The sequence below is a fragment of the Cynara cardunculus genome (genome assembly GCF_001531365.2).
Source record: "Cynara cardunculus var. scolymus isolate 2C chromosome LG 9, CcrdV1, whole genome shotgun sequence".
Lineage (NCBI taxonomy): Eukaryota > Viridiplantae > Streptophyta > Magnoliopsida > Asterales > Asteraceae > Cynara > Cynara cardunculus.
The window spans coordinates 1115528-1128698 of NC_037536.1; the positions used below are offsets into that span (position 1 = coordinate 1115528).

General features: G+C 34.7%; 1 protein-coding gene across 1 annotated transcript in view; it reads right to left on the bottom strand.

Moving 5' to 3' along the window:
* The window catches only part of LOC112518119 (ethanolamine-phosphate cytidylyltransferase), a 15733-nt gene extending 4652 nt beyond the window's left edge, over window positions 1–11081 (bottom strand). The window contains exons 1-5 of the mRNA XM_025125697.1: window positions 10647–11081; window positions 8337–8572; window positions 7483–7664; window positions 4920–4991; window positions 3818–3885 (exon numbers count right to left, since the gene is read on the bottom strand). Of these exons, the coding sequence (XP_024981465.1) occupies window positions 3818–3885; window positions 4920–4991; window positions 7483–7664; window positions 8337–8572; window positions 10647–10960 (872 nt within the window). The 5' untranslated portion in view covers window positions 10961–11081. The remainder of the gene's footprint in view (window positions 1–3817; window positions 3886–4919; window positions 4992–7482; window positions 7665–8336; window positions 8573–10646) is intronic.
* Between the last annotated feature and the right edge of the window lie 2090 nt (window positions 11082–13171).

The window sequence follows — 13171 nt, forward strand, 5'->3', positions numbered from 1 at the left end:
TTTTTTTTTTTTTTGCAAAAAGATGGTTGGCCAAAAATCCTATGTTAGGAGAGTCAGTCAAGTAAGCTAAGCATCCTAAGTTTAGAGAATCGATCAAGAGTAGTCAACCCTATGAATTGCCACAGAGACATCTCAATTTTCCTTTATATATCCACCATTCTTTGTCAATCTTTTATTTACCTATCAATGTGGGATAGACAAAAGTCAATCACAATTCAAGATTAAAAAATACTCAATCTTAATGTGTCACATTGATGGTTGTGGTTTTTACTTTTAAATATGGAAAGAATAAAGATTATATATATAATTAATTTTTAATATCAATTAACCCTTCTTGCGAAAACAGAGTTGACCAAAATGAACCAACCCCATATGTTCGAAGGGTCGGCCAAAATAATCTAACCACAGGTGTTTAGAGAATCAACCAAGAGGAACCAACCTCATGAGTTGTCACAAAGGCATCTCGACCTCATTTTACATATCAACCATTTTTATCAATCTTTCAACTCTCATTCAATATAGGATACACAAAACTCAATCACAATTCAAGATTGAAGAATTTTCAACTCTTAGGGTGCCGCATCAATGGTTGTGCTTCGTACTTTAAAAAACATATAAAAATTATCTCTTCAATTAATTTTTAGTATAGATTAATTTTTCGCAAAAAGAAGGTTGGCCAAAATGAGCCAACCGCATATGTTTGGAAGCTCAATCAAAATGATCCAACCATGTGAGTTTAGACAATCGGTCAAGAGAAGCCAGTCTCATGACTTGCCACAAAGGCATCTCAACATCTTGTTATATGTACGCCATTCATTGTCAATATTTCATCTATCTATCAATGTGGGTTAGACAAAATTCAATCACAATTCCCGAGTGAAGAATAATCAATTCTTAGGGCGCCACATCAATACTTATATATATATATATATATATATATATAAGATTATTATGATGGATATTGATACTATTGATTGGGTTTTTTAAAAAAAATCACCATTACTCCAAAAATTGAAAGATAAACATGGCACATCTCGACATCTTGTTATATGTACGCCATTCATTGTCAATATTTCAACTATCTATTAATGTGGGTTTGACATAATCCAATCGCAATTCAAGAATGAAGAATAATCAATACTAGGGCGCCACATCAATACTTATATATATATATATATATATATATATATATATATATATGAGATTATTATGATGAATATTGATACTATTGATTGAGTTTTATAAAAAATAACCATTACTCCAAAAATTAAAAGATAAACATGGTTTATATAGCAGAATGGACCTTTTAATTTTCAAAGGGATCTCATCCTTCTCTTATATACTAATCTTCCTCTACCAACGTATCAATTTCTAATCAATGTGGATACCCAAAATCTAACCTGGATTTTAAAATATCTAGTTTCAATGATGCTCCCTCATTATTTTCTAGCTTTCTTTTGTATTGATGTATTGATTTTTTATATAAGGAACTTTTTCCAAATAGAGGGTTCGCCAAAATGATCCAACCCATGAGTTTAGAGGGTTAGCCAACACGAGCCAATGATATGAGTTTATAGGATTAGCCAAGAGAATCCAACCGCATGAGTTGAAAAAAAGACATCTCAACCCCCTCTCATATACTTGTCATCACTTGTCAACCTTTCATCTCTCCATCAATGTGGGATACACAAACTCAACCTCAATGCAAGAAATAGATAATACTCAATTCTTAGGGCCTCACCTCATTTCTTGTCAATATTACTTTTATATGTAAAGATTTTTTATAAAGATAACTTCTTGCAAATAAAGGGTTGGCCAAAAGAAACCAACCCCATGAGTTTGGAGGGTTAGCCAACATGAGCTAACAATATGAGTTTATAGGATTAGCCAAGAGAATCCAACCGCATGAGCTAAAAGAAAGACACCCCAACCTCATCGCATATACCTACCATCAATTGTCAATCTTTTATCTATCTATCAATATGTGATATACAAAACTCAACCTCAATGCAAGAAATATATAATACTCAATTCTTAGGGTGCCACATCATTTCTTTTGGATCTCATTTTATATAAAAAGATATATTGATTTTTTCTATAGATAATGTTTTTGCAAATAGAGGGTTGGCCAAAATGAACCAACCCTATAAATTTGGAGGGTTAGCCAACATGAGACAACAATGAGTTTATAGGATTAGCCAAGAGAAGCCAACTCCATGAGTTAAAACAAAGACACTTCAACCTCCTCTCATATACCTACCATCAATTGTCAATATTTCATTTCACCATCAATGTGGGATACACAAAACTCAACCTCAATGCAAGAAATATAGAATACTCAATTCTTAGTGTGCCACATCATTTCTTGTCAATCTTACTTTTATATATATAAAGATTACCAAAACCACTCTTCACTTGATATTAGCTTTATGTTATAGTAATTCTATATTCTAAAGGTGTTAATTGACATTTGATTTTTTAGAAATGTTATGAGTGTCATCTTTTTTATTTCTCATATTATCTTTCCAGTCTACTACATCTTCTCATCCTGTCTGCTTCAGCCCCCATCTCAAGCCTTCAATTGGTGTCATTTCTACCTTTAAGTGTTATCCAAGACAATAAAAGATTTTATTCGACAATGAACAACCACCCACCTGGTGAAAATAGCATGATCTACAATTACTTGAAGCTATATATGTACTTATTGAGCCTGCATGCAGCTGGGTGCCTGTGCTACTTCTTAGAGACAAGTTTGATTGTTAAATTTGAAAGAGATAAGTAGCAGGGAAAATCATAGATCACTAATCAGTTGGATCTTTTTCTAGGATGAACATGGGTGTTGGGACTAAATAGCAACGATTTGGAATTGACGACTCTAGCAAATAGGTAGCAAAAACCCTTGGTGGTAACTCAACAGGTCAGACCTTGGGTTTGCTCCCAGTGGTCCCTAGTTCAAGCCCCCTCAAGGCCACCAGAGATCTCTCAGCTCTCAACTTCAGGGTCCCATGGAATAGTCGAGATGTACGCAAGCTGGCCCGGATACCCGCAGTTATAAAAAGGAATGAAGTAAACAAGTGATTAAAAATAAATAAAATTCCAAAGATTAACACAAAGCATCACTTCTCTATCATATTGTGTTTATCATTAAAAGAATATATAGATGATAGATCATCAACATTAGAGAAAGAAGCAAAGTATATCATCAGTCACACAGGAAGCAATAATTAGTTACGCTCGCAGAGAGGAAATAACAAAAAGATGCATAGAGAAGGAATTACTATTTATGCAATGGAAATAACTTGAATGGTAACCATCTTGCTACTACTAGAGTCATGCAATTACTTGGATACGGTTGTATAACACTAAAAGCCCATGTACCCTATGAAGATGATTCAACCTCTTCATTTCTTGTTGGAAGCAGATAGCTCTCTTCTTGATAGAGTAAAAGAGGAAACTAATTTCAATATGAGCTTGTAAACACCATGTCTCTAGAATCTTCTACCTCAAACTATCCAACAGTTATAAAGTAGCTTCATTTAAATTTTAGTCAATCAAGAAAACGACCATTCATCATCCCCCTCTGAAAAGAAAAAAGCACCAACTTAGAAATTAAATGGTTTTTGATCTCTGTGTACCTTTCTGCAACTTGACAAAGTATATTGTTTCTTATCTTATGTGTTTCTAATTTATCAGGAGGCAGATGATTTGACTAGCCCATTCAAATGTTTCAACTTTGTAAGAGAGAAAATTCAGATATCATGTAATAAATATATTTTCTCTCTTGTAGAAAGAGGGATAGCAATAGAGAGGATCATACCTCACAGTTTGATCTGTGTGAATCCCAACAAGTAAAAAATCTCCAAGCCCTCGAGCTAGTCTTAAAATCTGCAAATTTGTAAGTTTTGTGGTTTCAATACTAGAAACACCATAGATGGCTACACCATCTCAAACACGACTTTTTAAAATGACTGATACATCTTTGCCAAAATTTAACTACTCCCTCCGTCCCAAATAAATGCCCACAAATAAAAATCCACACGTTTTTGTATGTGTAACCATTATACTTTTTAATTAACTAAACGACAATTTCACCCTTACACTATGTTCTAGAAACCCTTTTTATGAAGGAACGGAAAGGAAGGGAAAGGGGAGGAAAAGAACTCGTGTTCAAAAAAAAATTTAAGGACAGAAAGGAAACAGAAGGAAAATAAATGACAAGTTTCCTCTTAAAACTTTAAATGTGGGAGGAAAGAGATAAGAACCCTTAAAAAGATTGTTACAAAACTACCCAACCTTTCATTTTAAGGGGTATATTTTCAAAAAAGGCACATTTCTTTCCGTTCTCTCTTGTTCAAGAACACTAAAAATCATTTTATATCCTTCCTTTAACTTCCCTTTTAAGAACACAAATAGAAAAGTTCTTTTCCTTTTCGTTCTTATCTTCCATTTCCTATATTTTATTTTCTTCCCAAAATCCAGAATACAGCGTTAATGACAAGGGAGTAAATAATTTCTCACCTCGTAAGGATAGAATTCAAAAGTAAACACTTATTTTGGGACAACTAAAATAGAAATGTGGACACTTATGTTGGGACAGAGGGAATAATAGTTATCTTGATTAGTCAAGTTAAAAAATAAAAAAAATTCAAGTTGTGGTAGTAAGACTTTATGTACAAAAAAGGGCAAACAAAAAGAACTTTCATAACAGTAAATAAGAAGTTATGTAGTACTGAAAATAGTTGCGAGCATTTGGAATGTGTGTAGAGTAGATCTAAGAGTTTAGCAATTTTGAAGATCAATAGATCATATCTGCTTAACATAGTATAGCAACTTAAAGAAGGAAATAAGGGACTGAGGCATGTAAATGTGCAAAATCATTCATTAATAGCAGTTGGTATGAACTGAACTTATCAGCCTACCTCCACATGTCCAGCATGGAACAGATCAAATGCACCATCTATGTAAACTATGCGTGCATCCGGTCCAGCTGCCTGCAAAAATAGCAGTATGAGCAAGAATCCTGAGTTACTTGAGGTGTCGATGAGTTTCCACATGGCACTAATGGTGACGATAAAGTCTAGGTTTGTACAATGTTCGCTTAATTATCAAGTTACCTATCCTGCTCCTACGTCCTAGTCAAATGTCACCGTAATTATTGCATAAATGATGAATGTGTTAAAAAGGTCATCAAAACAGAAACCAATTAAATAAAAAAGATTAAGCCGAGGCTCGTGTTGAACGCCTCTTTAAAGCAGATTCGTCCCCAACAGGCGGCGTCTGCTTCCCAGGATACGAGTCGAACGTTTCACCGATGAACCTCTGAACCCAACCATGCCTGAGTTGTACAGTGTACCTTGGTATGTGTTTCTTCTATATCAATTCGTCCATAAGTATACGTTGCAATTATTTGTTTTCGAAACATATATTGTAAAATGTAACCGATTGTGAACTGACGGCCCGTCAGCTGGGCAGTCAATCCCGGTGCTATAGCGGTAGTCGAGGAAATAGAGGTGGTCCACTAGCGGTCCTGCGGTTAGTGGCCCGCTATTTGCTGCTACTTACCGCTTGTGCAATTAGCTCATTCATAACCTTCACAAATTTTATTACTATGTCGCTTGTGTGGGACCTGATTTGTATCTTAAGTTATTTACTTCTTTATATATATAAATATGTGTATTTATTATATGACCGTAATTCTTTTACCGCTATAAAGCCGCTTTACCAATGCGACAACTGAAATATCAAATCACGTTACTGATTGTGATTTCGTAATTCACAAATACTAGGGAGTTACAAAATCAATCTCATGAATATTAGGGAGTTAATTGACTGTAATTTATCTTAGAAAATAAAAATATTTTTTTTTGAAAATAGCGAAACTTATCCTGAACTATTCTGGTCGACCATGGTGCAGGACGTGTGCCTGCAATAAGTTCAGTGGGCCGAAGCCATTTTGGTCCAAGTTTTGCACCCTCTTGCAGAGAGCCTTTTAGTCATAGTGATCGATCTACTTCTTCCAACTAGGAAATCATATATAAACTCACTAATTGTCTCATTTCCCACCTATGTGGCACGATTGTCTTCACACCCAACATTCATTTCAAATGCATCACTTTGACAACCAATTTCTCATTCACCCGAACTTTGTTTTAGACACGTTATATATCAAAACAATGCAGATATGGATCTGATGTTACCCAGTAATTATTAATTTCATAGATCCATACAACTTTACTGTCCTTTACTTTTCTTGAACATGGATCTGATATTACCCAATAATTTCATCGATCCATACAACTTTGTGAATCACTATTGACCTAGAAATGTAAGATATTCAAGGCACATCTAAAATCATTTCATCACTAATGCATAACACCATTCCTCCCTCTCCAAAGAAACAAAAGAGAAAATCTTTCTCTACTTCCAACAGATAACAACACAAGGAAATTGTAATATTCAGGTTTTAATCGTTTTGATTTAAATAAATAAATAAATATATATATATATATATATATGTGTGTGTGTGTGTGTAGTATTTTGGAGGAGGGGAAAGGCGGCTAGAGGCACCGCCTACATATTCCTTTACTGCTATAAATAGGAATTTTGATTTTATGAAGGGGATTACTGTTACACCATATTTAGAAAGCTCTCTTTTGCATTTCATACGGATACAAGAGAAGAATTCAAAAGCCTGGAAATTCAAGTTATAAGGTGAGTGTATTAAGAGCTTTGGATATAAATTGTTTACATACAATTTAATAGCATTTGGAACTGGTTATTATGAATTCTGTTGCATTTTTATGTGGTTCTTGTTTAAACCGTTCAAGTGGTGTCCGGATTGATATATGGATAATAAACCGCTCATGTATTGTCCGGAGTCTTTCCTAAACCGGTCAAGAGGTGACCGGATATCATTTAACCCGGTCAAGAGGTGACCGGATATCATTTAAACCGATCAAAAGATTGAGTGGAGTATTGACCGGATTGTTTAAACCGGTCAAAGGTTGGTGTAACCGCGAGAGGGATGAAATGGCGGTGTATCCGCGAGAGGGATGAAATGGCGGTGTAACCACGAGCGAGAAACATAAATATGCTTATATTTCATAACAGGTTTGATTCTGAACTGATTGTTTGGAATGTAAGTTGTTTGTTTTGAGATTTATACACTCACTAGACCTTTTGGTCTAACGCTCAGTTGTTGGACTAACCTGTTTTGCAGGACAGCGTACTTTGCAAGATAAGGGCAAAGGAAAAGTTTAAACGATGATAATAGTTTGTTCATATATGTATTAAAGATACATTTTGTTAGTCCATGTTTTGTAATAATACTGTTTTTAGTATTATGAGTATGATGATGTGAATTATATGTATATGGGATTATGAGGGTTGTTACAGAAATCAAGAGCGCGAATATTGTAGTTATCAGCATATAGTTTAAACAGTTCGAATTAGAACAAAAAACAAAGAAATATGCATTAGCACCTTTTCATTAGAAAACTGAACAATTCTGCGAGATGTAGGAAGAAAATGAGAAACACGAGTTCGGCTGCCAGAGCCACCATCGTCATATTTCTGGTTGTGACCATGACTAAATTGTCTTTGCAAGGAAGCATGACTAGGGCTGTCACCACTTGTCCTCTCCCTTACACAAAGAAGCATCCGCCCTGTATTCGTGACATTCCAAAACAATTAAATATTACAAATAGTAAGATATGACTAGTTTAATTCCAATTTTGAACTCGGATCCAATAAGCCTTAACACCAAACTAGGTCAGTAGGCTTGCACAAGTCCATTTGCAGTCTTCATTTAAAATTATTCACCAGCAAGAAAACTTTGATTCCTAGCAGTACACAAATAGAAAGGCCTTTTCCAGTATCAATGTTGGTACCTGACTTAATTTCAGAAACTTAATCAAACTTGAAGGAAAAGAAAAACAAATATAAAAAAAGGAAAACCTTAGAATACATGACCTTTAAAAATTCATGCACCTAAGATTGGCAAGAAAACAATCCTCTGCACAGAGATGAAACTGAAGCCACATGGATCCAGCACATAAATAGAGAAATTGGGTCCATCAGTTTAGTCTATTTCATTTCGTTTCATTTCTCAATTATTGGGACCCATTTCCATGACGCGAGAAAAAACGGGAGGGGACCCAAAAAATGGAGATGAGATATGGAGAAAAATTTTGCTAAACAACTAAAACTCATTTCCATTTCATAGGTCCCATTTCCTCCCACCTTGCATGATTTTTCGCCCACTACTATATTCTTTCTTAATTTCATAACTTAACTCAGAGTCTAGACCTAGGCTTAAAACAAAGCAGAATGCATACCAACAATGTCTGTGCTTGACACTCCTTCTGTTCGCTTTATCTGTTTATAGCGGCCAGCTTTCTTTGCAAGGGCATATGCATCAGTTCCATCGGGCAGAATGCATGGATCATCTCCATGAATGATATAATCTATATTGTACTCATCAAACAGCTTCCTCATGAATTCTTCAGTTATGGCATAAGGTGCATCAGGAATAACTTCATCAACCCACTTCACAGCACTGACCATAAGCATCCTGAGGTAAGAAAACCAAAGTGAAAACCATATTCGCAATGTACTTGATGCTCTAATTAATATAACCATTTGTATTTATAAAATGGATAAAAGATGCCTGCCTTTTATTTATTGAAGTGCATACTATTCAATTTTATCATTCATTCTACTTGTTCCGTTTGGGGAATTAATGGGTACAATAGTACTCAAATAGAAGAATAATTGAAGAAGAACAAGAAATTAACCAGTACCTCAATAGAAAAACACAATAGATAGCACTTAAAGCAAATAACTTGGAGGAAATGTATACAGCCATGAAACTTGTGCATCATCACGGAAATTTCTCACATAGGCTTCAAAGGCAAGGCTTGGCAAGAACAGAAAGAAACAATTCCGTACACCACTTCCCCTTCCCACTTCCAACACACAAAAATATATCGATTACAAGTCAAAGATCTTTGATGCAAGCTACAAACATGCAGATTGTATACAAGTGGGCACTATAAAAACAGAAGGGAAAAAACCAAAATATACAACTGATGACTTCATGCAAGTTGGTTCCTTAATTCCTTCCTAATGTACTAATATGCTAGCTGACATTTAGTCCCTCTGTTATGGTTCTTAATATTAGGCCTTCTATCATTTACACTGATTTTGGTGTGAACAGCTCCATAGTATTTGTCTACATACTTTGTTCTTCAATAGTAAGATTAATCTTTATAAACTATCATGTTTTATCAAGTAATCCTAGCCTCACTAAATAAGGCCATATTGCCGCAACCGCAACAGCAGCTTTAGCCCCACGCGTCAGCAGTTTTGAGACTTGATTGCTAATCTAGAACTTTTCATGCTTTACTCTTGGCCTGTTTGTTCGATTGATCTTGTTGGTAATTTTATTTATTTTTTTAAATTCCTGCTGGTATTTTCTTGTTTTGGGTCATAGGTTCATATAGGAAGGTAATACAAAGGAACTTACTAGTGCATTGTTTGTCTGACCTTGGTTCCTTATAATATTCCTACTAAGTTAAACCAAAATTTGATTTCATGTTCACATTTTGTGAAAAAAAGGGACCCCATCAGTAAGGATCAATATGATTATTAGACTATGATCCTATGTTTACACCTATAAAGAAATAGAGATTGATTTGTAGGACTTAATTTACTCTCTAAGAGGCTATGGATCCTAAGACTTCTGCCATGTCTGACAGTCTGAGTGCAAAGAGTTTATGGGAGATTCAACTTCTGCATATCCTGTGCAGCTAGTTTTCAATGCTTACTTTGTGGCTCAGTCTTTCTTCCACATTGAATACTTGATCCACTTCCGATGGATACCTATGAACTTCACTACTCACCTAAAACTACATGGAGAGCATCATGAAAACCTCATCACATAAAGAATTTATGTGGGGCTGTCTATTTCACACAATTTTTATGTTGTCGGGTCACGTTGATGCCACTTCAATGTTAGTGCCATCTATCCTTGTCGTCTGGTCCTAGTTCTAAATCCCCAATTGGCACAAAAAGGAGTCTTCTGCAGCTGAAAACCTATGGTATAAGTTTTGTTAAAGGTTCTCAGAGAGGAAGCTCAAGTAATAGCTCTGGTTTTGGTAGGGCGTCTCAGGACCACACCGCAGAGGACATAGGAAAGAAATAAAACCTAATTTGAAACCTGTTAGATGCCACTTTTCTATCATGTACAAGCTTCAAGGAACAGCAGTAGTTTAAGGAAAGTTTAGTCAGAAACCCTAGAAGGTCCTTGATTTAGGGAGTTACTTGGATAGGAGGAGCTCCTTATAAAAGGGAAGACCTCATTTTTAATCTTCAAGCTTGGAAATGAGACAATAAACCAACAAGCTAGAAAATGTTATTCCCTTTTAGCATTACTTGGCTCAAGATGGCATAATCATTGTCCTTCATAGGACAAGAACGAACTAGATACAGGCTTCAAACATGGAATATGACCTAATTTAGAAAGAATCAACAATTGCATCAAATTAAACATAAAAGAAACAGCATTGCGAATCTCTCATAAGGGACAAGGTTAACATAAAAAGAAAGGCATTGGAATTGTAATTGTAATTACAAATGTAAAGAACCTTTCATGAAGAGGGGTAACCGGAGGGCCTTTATTAGTAGTGATTTCATCATCGCTGACAACGCCAACAATCAATTGATCACCGAGAGCACGTGCTTGACGGAGTGCGTTGCAGTGGCCGTAATGCATCATATCAAAGCAACCATCCATGTAGACACGTATGGGCCTCTTCTTCTTCTTCCCAACAATAGCTAGAGGAGAGAGCTGCGGCCAAGCGGCGCATAACCCCAAAACCGACAACCCTGCAACCACACCTCCAATCAACCATGTCGCTAGAAACCGCTTCGAGCTCTCAAGACCTCCATCTGAACCCATCTCTCCAACGATTCTTATTCTGAGAATCTCTCTCTCTCTCTCTTTATGTATTCGTTTTTCTCCCTGTATTCTCTAAATTGCTTTTATCATTTGTGGTTTGGCACATTTCTTCAATTCTTTTTCCACTTGTGTTCTCTCCCCTTTGGAATTCGGATACGCCCAAAAATGGTTTTGATCCAATTGTTTATTTTCACTTTTTACCCCCACTATCTTTCAAGATTGAGTAAATTACACTCTTGTCGCTAAGAATCTAGATATATAGCAGTTATTTAATGGTGTGGTATATATAATGATTAAGTAGGAGTTGTTTGTTTATATTTTAATAGCTTCATTAATAGGTAATTTCTGAATCGTTTTTAGGTGAATCTTGTTTGGTAAGAAAAAAATCTGTCTCTTAATGGTTTCAAAACTCTCTGAATGATTTTGTATCATGGATCTCTTTTAACCATTAAGAGCCCTAATTTCATTGTATACAATTATCAAACAATTATATTTCATTTTGCACTATATCATAAGAGTCTCTTAATCATTCTGACCACTTAATCATTCTGCACCAAATCATTCAGCAATTGCCAAACAGCCCTATAGTCAAAATGATTAAGAGGCTTTTATGGTATAATGTAAAATAAAATATAATTGTTTGGTAATTATTAAGAGTAAAATTAGCATGTTGAATAGGTAAGGGAGGTCCAAGATACAAAATCGTTAAGAGGGTTTTAGAACCATTAAGAAACATATTTTTTTTTTTTGCCAAACAAAATTCACTTCTTAGCGGTTCAAAGATTGCCTCTTAATAAAACTATTAAAAGGTAAACAAACAATCTTATAGTTTTTGTTTTAAAAAAGTGTAACATAATTGCATTCCATATTTTTCTATTAAAGTTGTATGTTGTAGTAAAATTATCCTCCTAACTAACACATAAATAATCTACTTTCACTTTAAATGGTTTTATAAGAAGAAAATTGAGAGGTAATAACTTCAGGAGAAAACAAGTTTTAAATGCTAGTAATCAACTTTAAAGTAAAATGAAAGAATTGTGTTATTTTTTTAATTAACCTGTATATCCAACCCGCTATGTGAGCCGACAATTCCATGACGACTACCTATTTTGTGGGTAGCTCGAAGTCACCGCATTTAAACCTCCGTGGCCATAAAGGGGGTTTTATTCCTCCTTGTATTTGAACATGAGACCTCCAGGCACTTTGACATTTGGATCCCAAGCCTAAACCAATCAGACACCACCCTTGTAGTTAAAATTGTGTTTATTGCTACTCTTAAATGGTTTTTATGGGAATGTGAAAAAGGACATTGAGGCGATCAGCACAAAATCAACCGATACTTATAATAGAATTTATTCAGCTTAACTATTAAAAAAATTAAAAACTACTGATCCCTTCTCATACTACTTTCGACCTTCTATATATGCAAAGGGTGGGTACAAAAGGATTAACCAACAAATAGGAGGTTATACATGTTAAAGTACAAAAGTGTTTCTCCTGATTATGACTTTGTATTTGCCGAAAAAGAAATCTTTATATCTGTCAACATCCAATCTTCCTTATCTTTCAAAAAATCCTCTAAGAATCAATATTTTTTTTCAAGCAATACAGTTAGGGGAAAACATGGGCTATTTAATGCTGCAATAGTCATTTGTTTTATTATTTGGTATCATTTCAGTAGTAATATCATTATAACAATTTCAATTCTAATTCATTTGTCAAGAAACAAGAAAGATGCAAATGAAAGAATACGATGACTCAAAAGGAATGGTAAATGTAAGAAAAACATATGCATATGATGTTGTAGCACGGATCAAATTCAAAGTTATCATTACTGCGATTTTTGTCATCATTCCGACAATTAATGGTATCCGCAAAATCTTCCATTTCATACTTCTCTGAGAGTAGGTTTTTGGTTTCCTATATCATTAGAAGCGACCAAAATGTGATTGATGGTCATGAACTATATTCACGTCATGCAACATTTTTATGCGTAAATTACTGTTTATTAATGCATATTACTTAAAACTCAAGATTGCAAGTAGATTGTGCGTAAATACAACTTATTAAAACTTCATATCTGAATTCGTGTAACTAACTGCAGATAAACATAATCAAATACAGGATAAACATCTCATTTTAAATATAAAAAATCTAAAATATAATTAGAATAATCGTTGAGTTTTAACAGAATACTTAATTATTATATAT